Source organism: Pseudonaja textilis, chromosome 2, assembly GCF_049901715.1.
Source record: "Pseudonaja textilis isolate UNSWEBS1 chromosome 2, rPseTex1.2, whole genome shotgun sequence".
NCBI classification, from domain to species: domain Eukaryota; kingdom Metazoa; phylum Chordata; class Lepidosauria; order Squamata; family Elapidae; genus Pseudonaja; species Pseudonaja textilis.
The window spans coordinates 81252821-81279625 of NC_141991.1; the positions used below are offsets into that span (position 1 = coordinate 81252821).

General features: G+C 38.5%; 1 protein-coding gene across 3 annotated transcripts; it reads right to left on the reverse strand.

Moving 5' to 3' along the window:
- Positions 1–1805: 1805 nt before the first annotated feature.
- Positions 1806–26805, reverse strand: KIF3A (kinesin family member 3A). Of its 3 annotated transcripts, XM_026696446.2 has the most exons (17): positions 26647–26805; positions 24919–25201; positions 22072–22216; positions 20211–20295; positions 19281–19386; positions 18712–18851; positions 18221–18418; positions 17421–17595; positions 16661–16762; positions 11367–11523; positions 10503–10683; positions 9042–9152; positions 7961–8086; positions 6693–6746; positions 6248–6316; positions 5460–5584; positions 1806–4412 (listed from the first exon to the last, which is right to left on the reverse strand). In XM_026696446.2, the coding sequence occupies exons 1-17, from the start codon at positions 26650–26652 to the stop codon at positions 4364–4366; spliced, it is 2112 nt and encodes a 703-aa protein (XP_026552231.2). In that variant the 5' UTR covers positions 26653–26805; the 3' UTR covers positions 1806–4363. The 3 variants fall into 3 exon arrangements, with proteins under 3 accessions (XP_026552231.2, XP_087780559.1, XP_087780560.1); XM_087924433.1 differs by lacking the exon at positions 26647–26805 and having other exon boundaries at positions 24919–25207; XM_087924434.1 differs by lacking the exons at positions 1806–4412; positions 5460–5584; positions 6248–6316; ... (3 more) ...; positions 10503–10683; positions 11367–11523 and adding an exon at positions 14534–15004 and having other exon boundaries at positions 26647–26796.

A 26805-nucleotide genomic window follows, 5' to 3' on the forward strand; every position in this document is an offset into this window, starting at 1 on the left:
CGCTCCAGCAGCGAGCACGGATCGAAGCCTCGCAGAGACGAGGTTTCGGTCTGTCGCCAAAGAAGCTCAAACTGGAACCAAATCTAAACTATTATACTTGAGAGTTTTTGTTTGAATCACTTGAAGTGACTAAATACAGTTCTGTTATGAATAAGAAATATATACAGTGATGGTGCTTATGTATTTGCATATACTGTATGCTATCCTGATTACATTGTGTATCTTTTTAAAAAAACATCTGTGTAAAATGTTTTTCAACCAATTTATAAGGGTGGAGAGATGTTGGGTGTATACTGTTTTACTACCCACTAACAAATCTTTGTTATTTTGTAGCTGAGATTTATTTTTGTAAGGTTTAAATGAAAATCAGTTTTGAAATGTTTTCTTGAATCCAGATGTGTTAAAATCCAAATGGTTCATATTTAATATTTATAGGTCCAATGTATTCCATTTATATATAGATTTATATCAATATTTAAAATGCATACAATTGATATTTCTAATTATTGACTTTTGATTAACTTTGATTTTGTGCCTTCATCTTGAAATGGGTTGTAAACCTCCATGGGGAAAAGCTTTCTTAAGGAAAGAATGTACCATTTTTAAAATAAAATAAATTAAAAATAAACAAATCCATAATGGTCTTCACAATGACTTTTTGTCTTATCACAGCTGCACATCAGAACTAGCCTTCTGTCATAGTATATGTCTAAGGTTCTGAAATGTACCCAAAAGAGAATTCCAGGGTTTTCTTCCTATTTTATTCAAAACATACAATGGTGAAAACAATCTCACTTCTTCATATTTTGCAAATATGACTGGTTTCTAATTGTTCTGCATAGTAATACAAAGTTTCTTTTCTCCCTCCAGTTAAGACAGGTTTCAAAATACAAGAGAGATTTTTTCCCCCTGACCTCTTCAGCATTCAGTTCTAGTCAACTCTAAGCATGCAAATGTGCACAAATTATAATAAAACTTTAACACATATGTGCACTGTCCTAATTTTCTCCCTACCTATTTTTTCCAATTCTAGAATTCAGAAAGTGGCATTTTTCAATTCTTTCCCTTCCAATCAGAGCAAGTGTCAGATAGCTTTGATCTAGCTCAGGGGTGTCACACCTCACACCTGCTAATTCTTTCAAGCTTGAGTTAAAGATGCAAATCTTAACAGTGGTTTGTCGTAAAGGACCTATTACAGGTAGTCCTTGACCTATGACCACTATTGAGCTCAAAATTTATGTTGTTAAGTGAGACAATTGAGTTTTGCCCCATTTTAAGACCTTCCTTGCCACAGTTGTTAAGGGAATCACTGCAGTTGCTAAATTAATAATACAGCTGTTAAGTTAATCTGGCTTCCCCATTGATTTTGCTTGTCAAAAGATGGCAAAAGGTGATCACATGCCTCCAACCGTCATAAATATGAGCCACTTATCAAACATCCAAATTTTGATCACGTGGCCATGAGGATCGTGTGAAAAATGGTCATAGGTCATTTTTTTCCCAGTGCTGTTGCAACTTTGAACAGTCGCTAAACGAATTGTTGTAAGCTGAAGACAATCTGCATTGTTTGCTGTTCCAGGAGAGGCTCAACAAATCTGGCAAAATGATCTTTACTGCCCCCAATTGAACAAAGCCTACTGCCAAAGAGAGACAGACCCCTCTCTTCAACATGCCTTCTGTACACTCCAGAGAACTGGAGTCTCTTTCAGAAATGTAGGGTGCAGGAAAAAAAAATAAGGAGAAATTGACACAGGAACTAGTTTGCTCATATGGATATCAACAGATGCAGGAGATGGAAACAAGTACAGGAGGATCCAAGACCTTTATTTCTTGGCACCAATATGTTTAACTGTCAATATGTTTCACTAGTATATACATAACAAGAACACACCTTGCATACCACAAAACCATAACCTTGAAACCTGAAAGATGTTAGCAAAACAATAAATAGGGACAAATTATACATCTTTTTCTCCTAATGTATGCAGAAACAGTAATCAATTGGTATTAATTTAAACTGGAAAAGTAACTATCTGCAATGGGACAGTGCCATTTTTCCTGTTCAGCTTGGAATGTAAGAACTAGGTAAGAGTTTAAAGAACAAAGGGAAGTACTACACATACAAATGACTTTACATGTTGCAACAAAAAACAAACAGGATGAATAACAGCTTTAGCTCAATCTGACTAATGAAATATGAATCTCCTGAATTCTGATTTTGTGTCAGGGCTGTACAAAGCCTTTGAAAGTGGTGATCCACAACTCAGAACATCTCTTTTAAGATGAGATGAGTCATTTTCAAACTTTTGGGATGCCTTGAAAGCTACTTTCAGCTCATTCCATCCTGTGAAGCCGCTTCAGTGTGCTTTGAAGAAAACAAAGTAACGTAGCTAAGAGCAGGTTCATCTGCAGCTTGGCTCTAGAAGAGGGCTGTCAAACTCCCGGCCTATGGGCCATGTCCAGTTTAGCGAAGGGGGGAAAAAGTCCCAATATGTCACATGATGCCACTGTGGCGATGTGAGTTTGACAACCCTGCTCTAGAACAAAGATTGAGTTAACCATCACTGGATATACTAGGACCTGGTGTTCAACATCATCCAGCAAGTCACCACTTTCCCACATCAATGGAAGCACCGCTATGTATTGTTTCTCCTTGCCACAGTAAGCACCACTCCTAACTCTGCCAAACCTAGAACGTTGCTTTTGAAAAGAACTAGGATATTTTGGTTTTAAATCTAATAAGCTACCAACTATGTACTTGTATTCCCTAAACTTTGTTTTGTAATATTCAAAAGTGAATAGCTTTTATTTTAGAAGGTTGTTATTCTTCCCTCCTGTTCATTCTTTTCCCTGTACTCACATCTTGGCTCCATATGCATCATCAATTGTGCCTTTGTTGACATTGAGATAAATTCAATTGAGATTTTAAAAAGCAGAGATCATCCTTAGCAATCTACAAGATTCAATAACAGCTATTGGAAATCCTGTTATCAAAGTATAATCAAGTTCTTTTCTTTAAAACATTTACTAGCACAGCTTTTAAAATGCAAATCACAACATGTCAGGTTAAAATTAAGACTTTTCAAATATATACAGTTAACAGGCATCTCCAGGATTCTCAGTGTGATGTATGAATGTAAATAAAATACATCCGTAGATAGCAGCAGCATTATCTTCATAAATAAAATATTGGATTTGAAATTAGTTGGAATCAAGCAAGTATGTTGAATGATGAAAAAATATGATGCTTCAGTTCTTTAAAACACTTGAATTGTGATGACATTAGCATCAACATCACTAAATTGTGAACCAAATTTCCAAGATTTCCACATTTTAAGGCTTTTGTGTTTAATTTGGGAATTCTGTGGGTGCCACTTAATAGCATCATGGGAGTAGGGCTCCTATGGACTTTGTTATTGAGGTCTGATCTAGGAAGAGCAGATAAAAACTCATTAAATACCTAACGCTACTGCATGCCAATATCTCAGTGCTTAGTAAGTACAGCATCCCTTGGTTCAAGTGCTGTCATTCTGAGATCTGCATTGTTTCTCCACAGAAATGTTTGTGCAACACCAAAGTTATTTCCTAAAACATTTCTAAACTTTCTTACTCTCTTCAAATGTTAGTGTTATAAATGAAAAAGTGTGTTCCTTTAGAGTAACATTATCTTTTAAATTATCTCTTTGAACTTCTTATGAATCAAACATCTATATTTGAAGTAGATTGTGTTACTTGCCACAATGGAAATCCCAATGATTTCTTTATCTCTGCCATTCATCCCAGAGAAATCCAACACCATTATTTTATAACAGCCCACCTTTGCATATTACCAAATATATGCATATATATGGAAATTCTCCTACAGATATAGATGCCTAAGAGGCATGAAGAATTTCCAGATTATATAAGTATTGTTAACTACTATTTATATGTAAAAAAACAGAAATCTGCAGCTGTGCAAACAGGAAATAATGTCTATAGCAAATGGCAACAGTCAAAGAAAAAGTGTATGTCAGCTATAGAAATCTGTTTGTTTACTTATAATATGGCTAATATGTTTAAAATTTAAACAGACACATATACCATCATTTCCACTGAATACATACCAATCTAAGATACAAAGATATTCCCAATAGCTGCTTTTGCACAATGCCTACTGGAATTCATACCAATGACAAGTTTACAACCCCCATATTGTTGAATCTGAATTAATGCAACAGCATAAGAGAAGATGTAAGAGAAACCCAACAGAAAACAAAACTGTTTTCTTATTGTCTTGAGTAACAACTGCAAGCCAACAATATTGGGCCAGGTGTTAAGCCACACAAGCATTTTCTTTACCCAATCCCCAATTGTTTGGGCCCTATTGAAGCAGCGAATCAATCCCAGCTCCTGATTTTGCAGAGCGTTTCCTGTTTGGAGAGAAGATGGTGCACATTAGTCAAATCAAGAAATATTCAATGCATTCATATATACAAATGAAACAGCGGAGGACAAAAAGCAGTATGATCAGGACAAAGCATTCAAAAGGAACCTACATTCACAGAACAGTCAACAATACCGATTTTACACATTATGCAAAAGGAAAGTCATGACCAATGGCATGAATGGACTTTGGGGGGGGGGGATGAGGAAGTACAATGGGAGATATAAATCACTTTAATTGGAGGCTGTCATAGGAATAAATGAGTTGTTTCAAGAGATGCAGGAGGGAGTCTCTGACCTAACTCTAGGCAAGACATCCATCCAACCTGATGTCAAGGTTCCAGAAATTATCCGTTCCAATCAGTAATTCTGAGACAACCATAATCTCAAAGTGCTTTATTAAAACAGAAACTTGGCACGCCTGTGGAATTCCGAAACTAAAGTTTCCTCCCAGACTTCCCACAAGACTCAACCTACACCCACCCCTTTTCTTTCACATCATAAATCACGTGAACCAATCACCCTTTAGCTACAATTCTTGCTGTGCCACAGAGAATGACCTTGAAGGTTTTATATATCTATTTTGTCTGCTGAAAGCTACTCAAATAACAGCAGCCCCCTTCCATCCTCCTCAGCTGTGTGGCAGCTTTTAATAAGGATTCCAAAGATGACACCCGAATGATACTTCATGGGTCCTCTGGCAGCTTTATTTTTACTATTGACGTGCAAAGAGTAATAGGTTTGATTGTGGAGCAATGTTCTGACCCCCCGTACTTATAGAAGTGTAGATTAGTAAGTAAAAAATGTTCTATTAAACTGAAAAGTGATTCAGAGTTATTATGTAAGGTTCTGTTGGCTCTAATTGTGCACACAAAACAGGACCATCCCCATACATGTATCAGGGACATACATGGGAGTTCTTAATATACCAATGCGGGAGGGGGACTTCCTCCTGTTTGCATACAGCCTTAAATATCTCAACTCCTTTAAAATTTGAAGCTGGGCATAAAATAGTATTTCACAGTGGTTCTAACCTTCTGCCAGTTTTGGGCCTTGGTCTTCCTTTTGATGTTCTTGGTCTTTCTAGTTTCATCAAAGACTGTCTCAAGCTCTCTTCAGTGTAAGCTAGATATACATGGGAAAGGTCCACCTCAAAGGGCTAAGGGGAGGAAAAAGTGAACATGATGAGTAAACATTAATGGATCATGCCAAAGTACTCTTGTCCAAACCAAAACATTCATATATAAAAGCAGGAGTGGGATTCTACCAGCTTGAACCAGTTGTTAACATTCTAAGCAGTTCGGAGAATCAGTTGTTAGAAGAAATTACTGGCCTAATCCTGTAAGGAAGGCAGGAAGGAAACATTCTGGTGTTACCTACAGAAACTGCCTCTCCATTAACCCTTATTACATTCTTGGCAGGACTAGACTTCCTCTCTCAGGAACGTCTCTGGAGTTTTTTTTCCTCCTTTGCTGGTACTTTGCTTACGTGGAGTGACCATTCAAAGTTACAATAGTACTGAAAAAAGTGACTTATGACATTTTTCATACTTACGATTATTACAGCATCCACACAGTCATGAGAGGCCAGGCGAGGAGATGCATGCCTTGATGTGAGTGATATTGAATTGGCAACACCCAGCCAATAACATGACCACCAAGCCATGTCCACCCAGTCACATGACCACCAAGCCACGCCTACCACCTAAGCCACAGCCACAGAACCGGTTGTCAAAAAATTTGAATCCCACCCCTGTATTAAAGATAGCTACAAAGCTGAAAACTGGACTTCCAACAACACAAATTTGCAAAGGCTCACTTACATCTTTTTCTTTCTTATCTGCCACTGGAGTCTGTTTTCTCATATTATTTCCAGTATATGCCACACATTTCTTAAAAGACACAAAAAAAAGAATTAGACACTTCAAAAGTAATTGCTTTCTACTGTTGGCTTTTGTCACAGTAAGAAGTGGTCTTACCAAGGAAAGGTGAGGCCATTTTTGTCCTTGCTTCATCCCACATATATTAGTAAATTAAATATGAAATGTAGCTACAACAAATTTCCAAATAAACATGTAAATGGTAATTGTATAAGAAAAAGGCACTCTTATAAAAGAAAATACAGATAATATTTTAAATATATAATGAAAGTATGTTAACATCATCAATGGAACAGACTAAGAGGAGGCTTGGTAAATTAATACAAGTAGCATAAGAGTCAGATTCTGCAGAACATACTATTTTTGTATCAAAAGTGAGCTCACATACCAGCTGCCATTCTCCAATGTCTTCATTCCAGTGAACATAGTTCTCAATCATTTCCTGGAGAGGAATCACAACAAAAAAACAGAAAAGAGGGGTTACTATTAAACATAGTAGAGTCAGAAGCAAATAGGCATTGTCCCAGCAAGTTTTTCCCACAAATCCTTCTAACTGTGCTGAGCTTCGTTTTACATTCCCCCATTCCTGATAAATTAGACCCAACCTCTCACTGCTAAAATATTATGCATCTGCCTTCTCCAATCTGGACATCCTTCAACTGTGTAAAGTTCAGTTCTTAGAATTCTCCAGCCAGGAGAAGAGAGATCTCAGGTTAAGAAGCTGTCTTACAAGATATAAATAAAGGAAGTACGTATAATAAAGGGCTCATTTAGCCCTGTATTTAGATTGTTATTGTGAAAGCTTATAAATGTGATAGCTTTAGACCTCCATACCTTTCTTTTGACCTCTGAGAGCTAGTTTGGTACAGTGGTTAAAAGACTGGGACACTTTATCATCTTAGACATGAAGTCATCAGGGTGATTTTGAGCCAGTCATTCTCTCAGCCAAGGAGACAAAGGCAAACACCTTCAGAAAATGTTGCCAGGAAAAGTGCCGGAATTTCTCCAGGCAACACCAGGAGAAGAGTGATTTGAAGTCACATATACTTCTGGCCTCCAGCTACTGATATTCAGTGCAGTTTAAATTTGGATACTCAGTATTGCCATCGTAACTATCAGCCTATGACCCAGTTTCATGAAATTAAATTCATCAATTTATGCTGGAGAAAATACATGGGAAGTATCTCACTGTCTGTTCCTTTATAAAAATATCTGATCTTCAAATATGGTAAGGGCAGCAAAGGAGATGTTCCAGCAAACAGCTTCTTTAAAATGAGAATTTGTTCTGGCTCACCATTGAGAAGTAGATGCTAACTTACTAGCTATGATACATGCTACAGCTACTGTCAAGCACAGGAAATCAGGATTAGACAGAGTTCTAAAGCACTACAAATTTATTTCATTCTACCTGTTCATAAGAATCTGTTCCCCTCCAGAAATTTTGTTTTATTCAAAGAGGGCTAAAATATAAAATGCCAAAATGCTTCTGAAAACCAGATAAGAGTCAATGGACTTCAGGCGGGGGGCCGCTGGATGAAGTTACCTCACAGGGATATAATGATTCCAAAGTGATGATGCATTTGACTCCACCCTCAAGCTCAGACAGATCTCCTACAGCTACTGCTTAATCTCTCAAAATCATCAGAAATGTTTCACCTGGTAATCCTGAGGTATAAAGTTGTCAATTATAAGCATTTGAAGACGAAGTTCTCTGCTGAGCTGTCGAATGTTCTCCAGTAAGCCTTCAATTTCTCTTTGATGCTCTTGTTGCAGGTCTGCCATCTACAAATATAAACCAAACCATCAAGAATATTTAGAATATTTTTAAAAATATTTTAAAATTATATTTTAAAATTTATATTCTTAAATCACACTTTTAAACAATCAATATTATCCTGTTTTCATCTTATTTGTTGTTTGCTATTTCTTTTTTTAAAAACCTACTTAAAGATAATCCATTAGGAAATATTCTTTCTTATTCCTTGAACAGTGGTCAATAAAACCAAACAAAACACTTGGTTGGAAAAATATGTGAATGACTGTAAATCATCTTTATAGTGAAAATTAAGTTGTAATAAGCTGTCTAGATGTATCAGCAATAAAGGAAAAGGGTCAATGTGAATTGAGAAAAGTGTATCCCCCAAGATTTCTCCCCCAAACATTCATTTTCAATCTTAGGCTATTAGAAATGCATCTAAATAACAGAATCAGATAGGAATTCAAAGAACAGTATTCGAATCTATGTATCTTATAAGCAAATGTATAGCAAATAAGTTATACAGAAGTATTTAGGAATTGTTTCTTTTTCCGATGTGCTAAGGCTATATTGACTTCATGCTACTATAAACTGCTGGAGGAAGAGATGGATTTTTTTTTCTTTTGCTGCCTTTATTCCAAAAATAGAGGTTAAATAGAGCTTAAACTTAAACTGGACTTAAACCGCTCTTTTTATAGTCATGCTACCAAACCTTTCAAAAGTCTAAATAATTCAAGCAAATGTTGTTCCTGTATACTAATATGCGCAGCAGCTATGCTTGTTTCAATAAGTAACCTTAGTCTCCTAAAAAACCTCAGGGAACATCTCACATACCAATTGCCAGTAGCAGTTTCCCCTTTAGTTTCTTCTTATTCAGCCACCGAGCCATGTTCAATTTCCTCTTACAAGAATCATTTCTGTATAGCTACTAGCAGCACCTTTATCCTGAAACCAGACCTTTCCACTATTTATAATACTGACCTCTGACTTGGCTGCCATAAGCATTGTCCACACTTTTTTCAGCTTCTTAGTCTTCCCTTGAGCTTCCTCTTGCAGGCTGGTATATTTTTCTTCAATGTCCAAACGCTCTTGCTATTTTTCAAATTAAAAAAATAGATAGGCCACCATTATCTAACTGATGGGCAAGTGCAAGAATATTATTTTACATAAGCCTTTGGAGGAAGATTCATAAAATAAGAGTACGATAATATTTTGCCATTTCATTTGTGCCATTTGTACATCTATTTCAGACATTCACTGAGGATTTTAAATCTTATTAGAATGCTTTAATTAGTAAGAGCTGACAAATTAGGAAATGAGGTATTTTCCAGCTTCTACTTAGGCTGAAGTAGAAAAAGACTATGGTCTTTTACATGGTTGTGGTTTTTTATCAATTACATCTGAAAGATTTAGACCTTCCATATGGTGCTATCCAATGAGTATCAAGAAGTATCTCCAAAGTTTTAAACATCCAGTTTTTTGAAGGAAGAAGCTTGTGATAAAAATTGACATATTTGTGAGATGGAAAAGTCCACTTTTCCTTCCTTCTAGTGGCTATTTTAGTTTTTCATTGGTTTTCCATTTTCATTTCATTTGTTTTCCTGAAGCTGAAACTGAACTTGAAGCCTTGACTGGTTGGTTAGTTCAAGTGCATTAATTCCTAGAACTATGAGACTACAACTTAAATGCAGACAAAATGAACTCTTGCCATACTCAATCTATTTTCCTACTTTCTTTTGAATGTACTTAGATATTAAGGACACACTTTCTTTCTTTTGCTATGTTTTTGGACAAAGTCTTCTGTCCAAAAAGGTATTCCCCATTTATCAAATTCCTAGTCTCCTTCACTGCTTTCTTGAGTTCTGAATTCAGAAGCATCGTTTGCCATGTCTGGGTTGCAAGCTTCTAAGTGACCACTAGAGTAAGCATTTTTGTTTCTCATTGCTGCCCTTTAGTACTTGCCCAAATGTATGCAGCTCAGACATGGCATCCTTGATCATTGCACAGTTATATTTTGACTAGATGCCACCTTCTCTGGTTCCTTTAGTAGTTAAACCATGCATTTCTTTTTATTTTCTTCTATTACATCTCATTGTCTAGAAAAGCTTCAATATTGGTTTCCTTTCAAGAGTGCCCTAAAAGGATGCTGCCTCTTTTTCAATTTATGATGGCAAGTATGCTAGTTGTTTACCCATCTCTATTCTAAAAAAATAGGGTTGTAAAAAGTAAAGGGGTTTCATTGGACTATTGTTTACATCTTTCCAGTAGTACAGGACATCTCTCTAAACTTTGGGATACTATCATGTTCTATGCAGATATAGCTATTACTCCTTGATTATTCCTTAGCCTTGCCTGGACATATGAACACACAGATGAAGAACAGTATTGTGGTGGCTGTTTAGAATAAAAGAAATCAATAGTTCAACAAGAGAATAAGTGGACCTCTTTCTCCTCCAGCTCTTTTCGGAGTTGCTCTGCTCTTTTCCTTCGTTCCTCCAATTCCATGTTAGATTCTTCTAGAAGTTTCTCTTGCTCCTCAGCTTTAGCCAACAAATCCACACCTCCCACAATCACTTTTTTTTCCAAAGCTGACAACTTCTCTAATAGTGACTGATGTTCTTGCCTAGAGAAGCAGAAGAAGAAAATACTCTTTGCGTTTCTATAGCCAGGATTCTACAGATAAAAATCCCAAGTCTAATGGAGCAGCCCATATTGCATATGACAAAAGTCCTAAACAATTCCTTACATTCACTTAAGTAAACTGAGACTATAGTAGGGGTACTTAGTATGATTTTAAGATGGGCATAATATTCCCTCAACATCAGCCAGGCCGAACATGGCCTACTTTTCAGCAATTCATCTGATTTATCAGGAACCCTAATGCAGCTGTATTTACAACAAAATAAAGTTGCTTTTCTCTCTCTCTCTCTCTCTCTCTCTCTCTCTCTCTCTCTCTCTCTCTCTCTCTCTCAAAATGTTCTAATTTAATGCACTTGTGTCACTGGAATTGTTGTAACCAATGTTAAGTTGCTTCTCTAATACCTCTATAAGTATTTCACTGAACTTCAATAAACAGGGATGAAAGAAATAATAATGCCAACTTTCCTTATGAGTTGTTATAAAAGCTTCAATTAGAGAAGGCATGTGAAGTGATTTGAATACTTTTATTCAACCACTTTTATCCTCCTTCCGAGATACGTTGTGCTGATCAGAGTTGTATTCAAACAAATCAGCAGGGACCAGCCTGGAGAACGCTCTGTTAGAGGAATGTTCTATGAATGTCTTCTCAAATTTCAGAATGCTTACTGTGCTTTAAGCAAATCTTTCTCCCTTTTTTCTAGTTCCGCCCGGGCTTTGTTCCTTTCTTCCTCTTCCATATCGAGCTTCGTTTCAAGCGCTTTCCTTTCTTCATCAATTTTGGCCTGCATCTCCAACATCTTGTCAGGGGAAACTTTCTTTTTTCCTTTCACGGGATTTAAAAGCAAGGTTAATTAAGCAGAGGCATTTTCTCATTGTATTATCATAATTAATAAAATTTTGCATTGGGTTTGTTCTTGTAACAAGCTTGTAATCGATACTGCAATGTAGAGACTTCTAAAAAGTGTATTTATCATCCAAGAATCAAGAAATAACCATCCTGTGGTCGTGGTGTAGTCTTGCGTCAAATACATTGTTATTCGTTCCTATTGGGGATGTTTGATTTATAATGATCAACTGGGTAAGATGTCCCAAAATTATCCCACCAAAAATATTTTCATTAATTTAGAACGACATAGATTTTGATTTTTAAAAAGATATACACATTCTAGTGATACTAACTTTTAAAACTAAAAATGAGATGCACAGTGTTGGAATAATATGTTGCTGGAAGAAAAAAAGAGAGCAAAATTATTAAGCTAAAGCAGAATTTGTCATTTGGTCAGAGGATAGAAATAGAAGCAGGGGGAAAAAGAAGAATTTGTTTTTTGTTTGCCCCATTTTATTCTTTGCCCCTTCCTCCCCACAGTGTGAAATACTCAAAAGGACAATATTGGTAAGGTAAAAAAGAAAAAAAACAATAGATGAGCTATTGCTATAGAAGGACAATCCCTGGCTTGTCTCCCATATCTTTATTTGGACAATGTTTCCCAAATTTTGTCTAAATGGTAAAATCTCCTCCCACAACTTCCGTTTTAGCTGCACTGGATCCATGAACAAAACAGACTAAGTAGAATTGCATGCCCATTGTATCCACCGAGATTTTAGAGCACAAAAAGCTAGGTGAGTTTTAAAAAGTTACTTAAATTCTATTAGATGCAGTGCAAATCAAACACACCAACCTGCTTGATCTTGCATTTAAGAGGAAGAGGCAAACAAATCGTAGAGAGGCAGCACACGCACAAAGAGGAAGGGGGTGGAGAGGAAAAAAAAGAAACATATTATTGCTTGATTTCTTTAAAAAATAAAAATAAAGCATTCCAAAATTTGCATCTACGTACAGAAAAGGCAAACACCACAATGCAAGATTAAAGGTCAACCTTACTGTTTCATTTCAAAACTGGAGTAAGAATCGGATTACTCTTCAGTTTTCTTATTACAATATAATATTACTTATTGGAATAGTGTTGTGGTAATTCTGCTATTCAAGCTCTAACCTTATCTCAGAAAATGTGCCCAGAGAAACATCCCAAAAAATAATATGCTACCTAGACTAACTAAGGCTGGGGTATTTGAAGCAGTCAATTGTCAGGCATGCCCAATCAAGCTTGCTTGGTGTTTGATCACAATTTCCAATCAACTGTCTGCATCATTCATAGATTCTAATAGGGTTGTAACATTGATTTGAATAAAAACATATCTCTTTCTAAAAACTCAGGTGTTTCCTTAGAGATAAAGTGGCACATTTTAATGGGGGATTAACAAAAAGGAAGAGGAAAACAAGATAAGTAAGAGGAAACGCCATGAAACATGCAGCATGCAAAAGGGGGGAAAGCCATTATGTGGGGAAAGAAAGTTGAGATTTCAAAAAGCAGATGCCATCACTATCCCAATTATCCTATCAAGCTGGGGAGTATTCAGCCGACTGTGATGTGTTTCTCAAGTGAAAACAGCATTCCATTGTGATTGACAGCCAGCAGCCAAGGTGTGGGGGGGCGGGGGTTTGGGAAGAGAGGTGGGAGAAGACTGTTTGTTTCAAACTATTAATGGATATATAAAATAAAGATCTATTGAACTTGTTCCATCGCATCTGCTGCCAGGAACTAGTCGATCACTATCTGCAAAACTCTGCTGAAGCAAACACTTCCCATTTACTCTGATAAGCAGGAAACACCAGACATGCAAATATGCATGATTAAGATATGGGTGTCTTTTCCTCTACAGCAGGGATGTCAAACTTGTTGAGGGCAGCATCAGGGTTGTGCTTGATCTCAGGGGGACGGGGTGAGTGTGGTCATCATGTCACTTGTGTCAAGGGTGCCTGTGGCAGCCAAGCACTCTGCCAGAGAAAACAGGCTCCCAAGCCCCATTTTCAGCTGTGACAGCCTCCTGCAACCCTCTGCTAATGAAAACTGAACTCAGGGGGGGCAACACGCGGCCCTCATAAGTTCCATTTTCGGCTGCGATGGCCTCCTGCAACCCTCTGCAAGTGAAAACGGAGCTCAGGAGGGGTGCATGCAACCCTTGCGAGCTCCATTTTTGCTGGTAAAGGTACTGTGGGCCAGTCATTTGTTATTTCCAGGGTGGCTCCGTGGGCCAGATCTAAATACCCTGTGGGCCAGATCCAGCCACTGAGCCCAGAGTTTGATATCTCTGCGCTAGAGTTAGGGGATCTGGGGGTGTGGTCAAAACAGTTAAGATGGTGCCTGCAATAATGCAATGGAAGCTGCCATTTTGACTTTTTTTAAAAAAGAAAAACCCACACTCTATTGACACCCCTGCTTCAGAAACTAATGGGAAGTTCCCACAAAAGCAGAGTGTTAGGGTCTAAAGTCATTTACTAGTGACATGCAATGTCACTTATATCAAAGATTATCTAATCCAGCTCCCTTTCCAAAACATATACCTATAGGAAAAAAAAATCTGCCAAAAGCTAACTATGCTTAGTATGATTGTATGATATCAGACAGTGTCAACAATGCCTTTTTAAAAATCATTTCTGTTACCTAACACTGGACTGATATGAGCAATACCAATATTTCTTTTTTCCTGTCTTGAACTATTTAGCTAAGGTGAATCCTGGTGTTTGTATGTGTTGTGGTTAGCCAGCAGCAGGTGCAGACAGCTGAGGAGAGGGGCCAGGACCATCAGGGAGTGGACAGCTGCCTTCAGAGATTGTGGGGGCTGGCAGCAGTGACGAGGAGGTTCCTGAGGAGCCTGTGACAAGTGCACGTGCACAAAGGATTACTCGAGGAAAGAACAATTACAGCAGCACAGGCAACTCGGGAGTAAGGCTGCAAGGTAATGGCCCCTCCCTCAAGAAGATAAAGCCAGGTTTGAAAAAGCGTTCTTTGCAGACAGCAAAGAAGCTCTTAAGCTCAACTGGTGGAAATCTTAGTTCATGAATCTTGTAAATTAGTTCTTATCTCTGGGTTTTTGGCAGTCTTGACAAACAACTTGGCAAGGTTCTTTCTTGTCGGAGATAATGGTTGGAAAACAGCCTTTTATCTGTAAAGGAACAGCATTCATAGAACCCGGTTGGGTCAGAACAGTATGTAAGTTTGAAACAGCAAAAGAAAAAGCATGCTTTACTTTATGTGGAGCAAATCCACATTTCACTCTGAACAAAACTGATGTATCAGGGACAGAGAAGCAAAATGCAGCATCAAAACAATGAGTGCATGGATTATGGCAAAGCCAAAGCTTCACTGGATGACTTAAGAGCTCCCACTCACTAGTGAAGGTTTTATCCAGAGGTTTTTCTATGACAGAGCATGGAGAGTCTGAACTACTGCTGCTGCTACTGCCTGGAAAATACAGAAGTGGGCCCCATGGAAATCCCAGGAAAGAAGAAGAAACAAGAAATACATGCTGAACATTAGATGTAAAGGGTAAAAGATCAACCCAAAAGTCCTCAAGAGAGACTGACTCTTTGATGCATCACCTCAGGTGACTTTAAGATCCCTGCTGTGCAGTTGTACAGCTCAGAATTTTAATGTACCCCAATTGGCTGACAAATGCTCCTGCAGCCATTTTTGGGGGTGAGCAGAGAAATCAACAACACAATTTATGATCCCTTGATCTGTAAAGAAGTGCAATTCTCACTTCTTCAGGCAATGTTTCAATAACACTAGTAAACATTATTATTAAAGGTTTGAGGTTTAACTGTAACTAACAATGCATCAATTAAAAACTCAGAGGAGGAAGAGATCCATAAAAGGGAGAAAGGAGCATCAGTCCTTCAGGTATTTTTGCTTCAATCAAATTAGGACTCCTTTCAGCTAAGCACAAAATGTTTGCTTAGAGCAAAGTTAGATAAAAGTTGTATTTGAACTTGTTGTTCTGACCCAGGATTTCAAGGCATTTGATTGAGCTATGAAACAAAGTAGAAGGGGCCAGGCAGAAATCCCCCAGGTAAAAATCAATCAGAATCAACTTCACAGCAGTCTACAGACCTTAAATATTGGTTGAGAAAACCATCTTTGAAACATGGCAGAGGGAGCTCTGAAGTACACAAAATGTGTGCCTGGGGACCAATGGGCTTGTGAATTGCCCATCCCTGATTTAAATTACCTTTCCCAGCCTGGTGTTCTTCAGATATTTTGAGCGAGTCGCTCCTTAATCTCCTGCCAAATGCTTTTAATTTATGAAAATTAAAGCTCAATACACCTGGAGGGCTCCAAGTTGAGGAAGATTTCTTTAAATCAGTAATGTATTTACAGGTTTCGGGTCATGTGCTATCCAATTAGACATGGATAAGAACTCCTAAAAGAAGTCATTTCGCAACCAAATAATGATAGATTTTCTCTATCCAGAGCACTGAAACTTAAATATGCCTCCTTTTGTCTCCATAGCACATTACTCAGCTTAAAAGTAGATTCTGAAATTCTATCTCAAGTTACTACCCGGACTTGATACATACAACAGACTAAGTTAAATCTTATGTGCACAGCTACATTATTATGACTAAGTTTTTAAAAATTCAGTTAAAATGAATGAAAACCAACAGGAAGCTTAAAGTCCTGTAGATTCTTTTTCTTTCTAGAGAGTCCCTGGAGTTAATAGAAGGATATCCTTTGTGAGCTAAAGTTTAACAGTGCCGTCAATATTTCCCCCCACAATCACCAAACAGGAGACAAAACTATTGTCTTTAGGAATGAATGTCCTCAACCAAATTTCTACATGCAAATACCCCCAGTTCTAAAACGTATTGATTTAAATGAAGTAGAAGCCAAAGTTCAGAAGACAGCCCAGAACTTAACTCTTGTGCTTTTTAAGAAACATTAATACTAGCCTGAAGATATTTGAGAGTCATTACACCCCACAATTATTTTATCCTTAAAAAAAACCCCTTTTAATTGTTACACAATTAAAATACAATTTTTACAGAAGGACAAGTTTACTGAAGTAGGCACTCAGGCACAAACACAAAGATGATATCAAGTGATCTGAAAGCACCTTACCTCTTCGTTTCTTTCGTTTTTCTCCATCTTCACCAATTTCTCCATCATCCTCTTCATCATCCTCTTCAGAGCCACTGGTCTCAGAGCCAGAGATTTCTTCCCCTACAATGGTTCAGCATTTTTAATACAGGAAACAAATGCTTTTAAATTAATTTTTATCTACAGAATCCTGATATGTTAATTTAAATCTCAGTCTAATTTCACCCCTTAGCTTTACAACTTCTGTTAGAAAATAGAACTACAAAGAAATTGATCAAAATAATTAAAAGATTATCAAGAAATCCTTGGCAAGTAATATTGCTACCAAAAGTTCTGTTTCTTATAAAATGTAATTGACTGTGCCTTCTGCTTTGTATTTGTTACAAACAAAACTACATTTAGTGAATAAGAATAGGTGATACTTGCAACACATTCTTAGCTATCTCATTGATAGATGTAACATTTTATTGAAAAGTTAAAACTGTGAATGGAGGTTGAATGTTGGACCTGGATTAAAGAAGACATTAAGCTGCTAAACTTGACAGGTAGATTTAGGACAGTATTTTCTAGCCTAAGCTATATTACAAGATGCTCAAAGACAAAAAATAGAGGAAAAACAAATCTGTGCATCATCTTAATTTCTTGAAGCAAGCACAGGTTAATCTGATATACATATTAAAATCTACATTCATCATTCACTATTTTGTTGGAGAACTTGGAATGTATTTAAAATGGGACATTACTAGCCAGATGCATTATTAGGAGAAAACGAACAAATTACCTTCTTCCAACTTTTTCTTAAGTTCTTCTATTTCTTTTTGAAATTGGCGAAGTAAGGCATCCTTTGGATCTTCATTAATTCTAGCCTTATTCTTGATATTTTTAGCACGGTTAGCATATCGCAGAGTGCTGATAGTCTCATCATAATTGTAGTCGGCTGGGCCAATGTTTGCACACTAAGAAGAAAGAAAAAATAATAAACAAGCATAAAAGCCTGCAATTAAGTACATAGCAGTCCAATTCTCAATTTACAGTAAGTGCAACATTATGGTTAAACGTAAGCTGAAGTTAGATTTCCAACAAACTGGTAGTTGGATTTTAAGCGCAAGAACGTTTTGTCTGTTTTTCAAAACTAAGCACATGGGAAACATACCACCCAATCCAGAAAGGCTCCAAGCCAAAAATGGCATAACTCTCCAGCTATGCTTGGACAATGGCATTCTACACAGTAGGCAGGTGATCAGTACCATCAAAACCAGAGCCACTAATCATCTTCCACTGGACCAGTTCTTTACATTCCTGGCATGGAAAGCTTGGAGGGGGTGGGGGGATCAATTGTTCATAATTTATCCTTACTGAACTGCAACAAATTGGACAATGTAATAGAGAACCAATTGATACAATTCCGATTGGCAAGCCTCATCTCTGGGAGTAGATGTTATGTCAAGAGGAAGGATTCAACAAGTAAATTCCATCTTGTTTAGATTGAATTTGAACCTGCTTTCCCCATCCACAACCTGGTAACCTCCGGACTGTCATTTACTTGCCCCACATGAATCACTAATGTTTCCTTATTATTACCATCATAGTTTTGGAGTTGCCGCCAAGAGAATCCTGGAGTAGCCGAGTCAGTTTAGAATTGCGGTAAGGCACGTGAGTGCTCTTTCCATCCACCAGCGCTGAGATAACATTCCCAAGGGTGGAGAGAGAAAGGTTGATTTTTGTTGCTTCTTTCAATCGTTGGCCAGTAGCTCCAGTTTTTGCTTGCCTTTCTGAACCCTTTAGGAGAGAGAAAGAGGTAGCGAGTTAGGGGGCACAGGGCTCTTCCAGAAATACTTTCTTCAAAGAAGAGCATTGAAGAAAAGCAGCGGGAAAAGGCTGTCTGCCTGATCTGCAACCACATGCACAACAAGCCCACACAAATAGAGAAGGGGTCCACTTAAGGACATGAAGAAATCCTCCACTTCAACTAGTAATTTCTAGCAGCTTCTTTAAAAACGCAGAGGAAGTCCCGACAATAGCTGTGATACCTGTGACAAACATGTTACAAACTTATGAAAAGTAAAACTTACCGCAAGGTCTACGAGATGTAGCTTGCCCATACGCACATGTATATTCCCATCCACACCCTTCTCACTGCATTCAATTGTGATTGTGAAGATAGCATGGGAACGGGAACTGTGCTCATTCATATTAGTGGCACCAACAGAGCCTATGGACACAGAGAAGGGAATCTAAAAGTTTGAATTAATAGCAAAATCTTTTTGACTTCTTGACACAGCTCTAGCAGCCCTGTTCCAACACTGAGTGGAAGGGAAAATAACAGAATGAATGAACAGGTATCAAAACTCTATCCACTCGAGCTGTTTTCAGTTTGCCTGAATGCTTTTTTCTATTTATATTAATTATAAAAATGAAAAACTTAGGCAAATGTCAGGAACCAAATCAAATTCAAATTTGATCACTTTTTTATATCAAAGGCTGCATATGTAGGAACACGTGTACTGGGCCAGTTGCACTGGAAAAGACAAAGGAACCACCATAAATATTATAGTGTTTGTTACACTTTTATACACATTTAATTAAACTGAGGACCTTCCACAAAGAATATGAAGAACTCAACTAGAGCTATGCAACTTACGGTTTTTATGGCCAAGAGTCATAATTCTATCCATGTCATCTGCATTGTTTACAACGTAGGCCGAAAGATCTTTGATATAGACTCCTACATCAGGTCGTTCTTTAACCTATAAGACATTTTAGTTAATAATAACAACTATTCCTGATGTTCTTTATATTCAGTGGAATAGACCATACAAGTATTTATGTTCTTAGAATATTAAAGTGAGCTAGTCTGGTGGAGTGAATAAGGTGCTGGCCTAGAAACTAGGAGACTGTGAATTCTAGGCATCCTTTAGTCATAAAAGCTGGTTGAGTGACTTTGAGCCAGTTATTTTCCCTCAACCTAGTCTACTACATGGGATTGTTGCTGTGGAGAAAAAAGGCAAGAATATTTACTCTGTTTGTGTGTGCACATGTAATAACTAGTACCTACAAACACGTAACAGTCCAGACTTAACTATTGTTGTGAAGAAAGACCCCCCAAAAATCTGGATAGCGGACTTTGAAGTACCCACAGGCAGACAAGAAGAGAAAGAACTGGAAAAATTCACAAAACATAAACATCTACAAATAGAAGCAGAACGACTGTGGCAAAAGAAAACAAAGATAATACCAATAGGACTAGGTGCCTTGGGTACAATGCCAAAACACCCGGAGCACCATCAACATTGACAAAATAACCATCAGTCAATTGCAAAAGGCAGCTTTTCTTGGAACTGCTTTCATCCTATGATGATACCTTTAATATAATCAAACAACATTTGCCTATCCTAGGGACTTGGGGAGAATTTGATAGCTGGATAAAAATGGCAAATCCAGTCTAAACATCTAACTGACTATGTGAAAAGCCATAATAAATCAGAGGTCAGCACTCTAATGTCATTTGTGTAAACGGCAAAGAGGTGATCATGTAGTTAGTTTTCACAATGGAAAGAGTTTAAGTTTTTACCTCTAGCCTCTGTGTCTGGTCCTTTCCCAAAAGGTCACGTACTTCCTCATTGTAGATTTCCAAATAAGAAACTCGAACCAAAAACCTGAAGTTTAAAAATACAATTACAGCAAAAACATTGCCAGAATTAATTTTAATGTATGAATAATATGGGGAGGCAGAAAGAGAAAAGGGAAGATACACTAGAATGATTAAAAAGAATTTAAGGGAACTTTTGAAAAGAGACTTATAGCCTCTATCTTATTGGGGGGGGAAAGGATTCCATTTGGGGCATTTCAAATTAAAAAATGTATTTAAGAGAGAAATGCAGCACAAATGTGATGCTCTATATGATTTTCCCATAAAGCTATGAAGTAAAGACAATGGAATGCCATCCACTCTTGTGAGCAGATTTCTATGGTAAGGAATCCCATTTCTTCTCTTTAAGTATTCAGTATCTCACATTGCTGGAGTAAAATAGAGAAGCGCGGAAAACTACATGGGAAGAGTAAACCTACCCACCATAGATAAATGGTGATCTACTATAAAAAAATCTATGGAATCTCTGCAGGAAATGCCCAAGAATTGGTTATTTTTAAATCTTTAATGACATTTAACAATAACCAAAATGTCTTCCCTTTATTCTAAATTATACTAAAAAGAAGAAAGCTTTGGGTAGACAAAAGTGAAGAGATATGTGTAAGAACCAGGTTACTTTAAGTTAGAGTGTTTAGAACAATGTTGGTACACGATATTTTTTTAGATAAGGTTTGAGTTGGTAGATCTCACGTTTTTTAAGTTAAATAAATACATAATTACATTTATAAATTTGTTTATTAAATTTATATACCACCCATCTCAGTCTCGGTGGCAAGTAAGTTTCTAAGAAGCTTATTAAAAGACAAAGAAGACTCTGCAAGTAAGAATTTGCATACGTATTGCTGAGTGCTGTTAGGGGCAGTATGTCCTATAGAAGTTTTTTTTTCATGGAACATCTATTTAGTTTAGATAATTTATTGCTCCTGCCAAATCAACAGGAGCATTAGATAATTATACGGCAAATTTCAAAAGCTGTCTATCTTTGGATATTAAAAGAAAACTAAAAGGAATAGTGTTTAAATACATTAACCATGTATAATCAGACTAATTAATGAAACTTATGTCAATCAGTATATTAATGCCAATATGCTGACACTAACAAACCATACCAATCACTCTAATGATTGAGTGATAATGCATAATATTAGCTTATATATGTGTGTGTGAATGGGCACCTATGAAGAATACATGATACATTTGCTCTCCACAGATATAAGGCCCAAGTTCAGTTCAAAGACAAAAAGGATGACTTTGAAGAACAAGAATCATTCCTAAAACAACTGACAGTTCCCCTGTGAACTGGATGAGACAATGGCATTCTGGAGGAAAAGTACCGAGTGATATAACAAAAATGCCACAATGGTACCGGTCAAACTTTGAAAGTATAGAATAAGTAAGAGGGATGTATATGCCTAATTTCTTCTGCAATTCAAACCCACCTTGGCCAGCTAGACTTTGAGTCAGATAAGTGTGTCAGGATGTATGAATGAATAGAGCTTTTGGTTCACAAAGAGAGCAGGGAGTGTGCATTGGTTTCTAAATTCTTGAAACTCTAGATAGAAAAAGGCAAGTAGCACTGGCAGTGCCTTCCAGCTCTCAGTGTGACAACATCTGCTGCCTTCGTGTTCTGCTTGTGTTTTCCCACCAGCACCTAATTTTCCACACAATCAGGAACCGAATCCTTGGACTAGATGGAATTTCAGTCTGGTCCAGGAAAGCACTTCTGAAATGGAATCGAGACTGGCAGGATAGGAATGTGAAGAAAGGAAACCAATTATTTTACCTTGTATCTCCTTCAGCTTTTGCAATGTGTCCAAATACATGAGCAAAGGAATTGGGAATGATTCCCCTGAGTTCTGGTACAGCCCGGACACCCTCCATAGTAAAAGTCTTTCCTGTTCCAGTCTGTCCATAAGCAAAAATGGTACCTGTAATATAAATCCTTTTTTTTAAGCACTCCTAGTACCAGGAGGGCACAGGCCATGGGTATGTTGAAAAGTAAGGATCTCTATGAAACTTCCAAGCATGAAGCAAAAACATTCCTTGGCCCGTGTCACTTTCTCATACGTTCATTCATGAAGCTGTTTCATCCCATTTCTGAATCGAGCTGTGATTTCTTTTTAAAAATATATCTTCCCCAAATTACAGGTTGTCCTCAACCTACAACAATTCACTTTGTGAATGTTCCAAGTTACAACGGCGTTGAAAAAAGGGACTTATGACCATTTTCCACACTCACAACTGTTGCAGCATCCCGATGGTTACATGAAAATTCAGGTGCTTGGCAAGTGACTCAGGGTTATGAGGGTTGCAACGTCCTGGGATCATATGAGCATCTTGAAAACCTTCTGACAAGTAATGTCCAGGGGGAAGCCAGATTCACTTAACCACCATCTTACTAACTTAACAACTTCAGTGATTCACTTAACAACTATGGCAAGAAAGGGTCGTAAAATGTGACAAAACTTGATTAGCAAATGTCTCACTTAGCAATGGAAATTTTGGGCTCAATTGTGGTTGTATGTTGAGAACTACCCATATACTTTTTTCTGTAGCCTAAAATACAATTTTCTACGTACGGTATACTTATTGAACATTAGAAAATGTTTTCATAAAATGAAGGATAAGTGCATGTTAATCCACAATGTGAATATTAGGTTTAGTGTCCTTTGATTTGAACCAAATAAAACCAGGCATCTTTGAACACCCCAACTCTCAACAAGCAAAGAACTGACTTATCATATATGTGTGATGACCTGGAGTGTAACACAAATGTAACAAAATCCAAAATGTAAATAAATGTCCTTTAATGCCTCCAACTTGGCCCCACTGTTCAATAATTCTCAGTTGGAGATAAAACATATTCAAAAATCGTCTTCAAAAGAAAGCAATACACTCTGCACTTATTGAGCACATAGAGGTGAAATAAAAAACTAAAAAAAACTACAATGAAGGAATTTCCACAATGGGCCAGGATAAGTAATTACCAACTTCAAGAAGATAACGAAGCACAGTCTGTTGAAAGGACACCAATCAAGATAACTTCAGCCCAAAATAACACATACTTTGCTTCTGGCAACGCTGTGTTTTAACAGTCTCTCTTATAAACTATTCTCCCCAGCTGCAACCAATGACAGGGATCATGGCCGCTTCCTCTCTCATAAGCCAAGTTGTTGCCTTCTATGTTCCTCCCTGTGTGTCCTAGGATGAAAAGGGGATGGGCCTGGTTCTTCCTCTGACTGCCCAGCTGGCCTCTGCCCCTTCCCAGCCTCTTCCACAACCCTCTGGAGCCACACCTCTACTCCATGTTGGCTGTTCCTCCGCTCCCTCAGAGTCTGATTCTAACAAGGGCATGACAATATGTCTCACCAGAAAAAAAAACTTTGGAGTTGCATATACTGTACAAAGAGTATACTGGTAGTCCTCACTTACCAACAGTAACTGGAACCAGGAACTCCATTGCTAAGTGATGTGGTTACGCAGTGTGATGTTGTATGACTCCATTAACTTATGATGACAGTTCCAGCAATCATTCTTAGACGAATCTCAAGCGGTTGCAGCATCCTGGCTAATATTTTTGACCTCCTGCTGGCTTCCTCATTGACTTTGCTTGTGAAAAGCCAGCAAAGAGGCTCTCAAATGGTGATTACATGATCACGGGACGCTGCAATGGCCACAACTATGAGGATCTGTTGTAAATCTCCCTCATTCAATGTTGTTGCAACTTTGAATGGTTACTGAACAAGACGGACCACCTGTATTGTCCTTGTAACTGTTATGGGTAAACAAGTATATATATAGACTTGTACAGTTAGTCCTCGACTTACAACCACAATTTGTTAAGTGAGTTTTCTCCCATTTTACGACATAGTTAATTGAATTACTGCAGTTGGAAAGTTAGTACCACGGCTGTTAAGTGAATCTGGCTTCCCCATTGATTTTGCTCATCAAAAGGTTGCAAATGGTGACCTTGGGACACAGCAATGGTCATAAATATGAGGCAGTTGCCAAACACCTGAGTTTTGATCACATGATCATGGGGCTGCTACAAGGTCGTAAGTGTGAAAAATGGTCATAAGTCACTTTTTTTTTCAGTGTCATAACTTTGAACGGACACTAAATGAACTGTTATAAGTCGAGAACTTCCTATGTACAGTTCAGCTTTGACAGACCCGACTCTGATGCCTTTTGCAAACATAGTGAGCATTGAATTGGCTGATCTTGGTTTAATAAGTCTAACTGGACTGCTATCTTGTATTATATATAGGTGAAGAAAGGCAGACAGTCACATGATTATTTTTCTGAGCAAAAAGGTTTCCACAGAAACAAAGTACAATCCTTCTCTATCTTAGTGCACTTTGAAGGACTCTATTGATGATTGTTTCTCTGGGGCTCAGAGTAGAGACGTTAAAAGAAGCAAATCCCTTTTGTAAATAGGGAGATCTATAATCAAATAGAACATGCACATGTGTGTGTCTGTACGTATCTATTCACACATGCATACACACACACACCACACACACAAATGCACAAATATTTAGGGAAGGCAATTGTGTTGCAAAAGAAAGTGGCTTCCAACTGGCTCTCCCTCCTCCCCTTCTTCATCCCGTTAGAATGAAGAAGCACTTACCATTGTAACCTTCCAGCACAGAGTCAATAATTGGCCTTGCAGTCAAGTTATAGACGTCGAGTTGCTTGCTCTCCGGCCCAAATACAGTATCAAAAGTAAATGTCTTGGGAGGTTCATTGGAAGAATCTGTTTTATGCACAGTAATAGTGCCTCTCATTTCATCAACATTGACAGCCATTTTATAACACATGGTCTTCTCCCGCTCATTGAGCGGCCGGCAACGCACCACAACTTTGACATTATCGGAATTATCAGGTTTGTCTGGCTTTTCGGATCTGTTGATCTACATGGAGAAAGAAATGCCCCATTATTATTCAACAAAGGACAAGGAACAAAACCAAGATACCAAAACATGATTACACTCGTAACTCCCATAGAAAAAAAATAAAATAAAACACTTCCTGAAGCAATTTGGCAATAACTATTTTTGGAAAATACGAGATCCTCTATTTTTGGATTATATTTAAGTGGTCACTAAAAAAAAAAAATAGTTAAGGAGCACCCAAATGTTTTATGAAACATTTTTGCATTTGATCTGGAAAGATTGTCTTGTGGTTAGGCCCAATAAAGGTACTTTACTTTAAAACAGGGGTTCCCAACCACCAGGCCGTAGCTCACTACCGGGCCATGGTCTATTCACAAGCGGACCACAGGCCAGTGCACACATGCATGTGTGCAGCTTAATTCCTGCAAGCAGCATGCCAGTGCGCAAAGACGATTTGATGCGAGTGGTGGGCTGGCATACACATGCATGTACATGCAGCGCAACATGCAGTCAAGCTGAATGTGCATGCACGTGCACGCTGGCCCACCACATGTGCAAGTCAAGCTGCATGTATGTGCTGGCCCACCACTCATGTGGCCTGGTTCCTCTCTTCCTCTCCCCCCCAGCCAGCTGCAGAGCCACAAAGCTTGGGGACCCGCCGCTTTAGATGAAATATATTTATTCCTTTTAAAATACAGTTTTAACCTAACACACAAATTTAAATAATCTGCATAATGCGTTGCCCTTGGATTTTAATTATCTTCTGACGAGGCGGTTGCAGCTTCCCAGGGTCATGTGATCATCTTTTGGGCCCTTCTGACAAGCAAAATCACCGGGGAAGCCAAATTCACTTAGCAACCATGTTATTAACAACTGCAGTGATTCACTTAACCACTCTGGCAAGAAAGGTCGTAAAACGGGACAAAACTCTCAGTAACAACCGTCTTGCTGAGAAACAGAAATTTTGGGCTCAATTGTGGCCATACCAGTGATGGGCTCAGTTGTGGTCGTAGGTCGAGGACTACCTGTAAACTGGCAACCATCCCTGGGTTTACCGTGTGAAGCCAACGAGGGGCGGGGTCGTCCATCACATCTGGATGAAGAGGGGAAGGTTACCTTCACCCGAGGCCTGGCGTCTCCTAGGCTGTGATGGCTAGCCTGACCCTCCTGTGCTTTATTTCGGACTCAACAATCCCTAGCGGGCGGTTCGTGGGGTTTTCCGGGGAAAGAGGTCTCCAGGTCCACCCCGGGAAGACCGGCCTTGCGAGACCCGTGAAAAGCGCCTCTTTTCGCTAAGGCCCACGGCAGACTCCCGCACCCAGCAGCCACCGCCGCCGCCGCCGCCACCCGCCCACCACCTGATGCCAAACCTCGCTCGGCTTCCCTGGGCAGCGCCGTCCCTAGCAACGGGCCGCGGCGTACGAAGCCGGGGCGGAAAGGAAAGGCTGGGGTGAGTGGCTCACCGGCATGCCGCTGCTCCCGCCGCCGCCGCCGGCGAACTCAAACGGGGCTGGAAGGCGTCGCTCCGAGGGAGGCAGAGAGCCGGAGGGGGGCGTTCACGGCTACAATGTTCCCCGTCGGCTCCGCTACAATTGTGAACAATAACGGAGGCCAGTGCGCTT

Coding starts and splice junctions, on each gene's coding strand:
- KIF3A (XM_026696446.2), bottom strand. Junction 10,684..11,366: donor AAAGATTTGCTTAAAGCACA/GTAAGCATTCTG, acceptor CTGCTTCTCTAG/GCAAGAACATCAGTCACTAT. Junction 9,153..10,502: donor AAGAGCTGGAGGAGAAAGAG/GTCCACTTATTC, acceptor TTTGAAAAATAG/CAAGAGCGTTTGGACATTGA.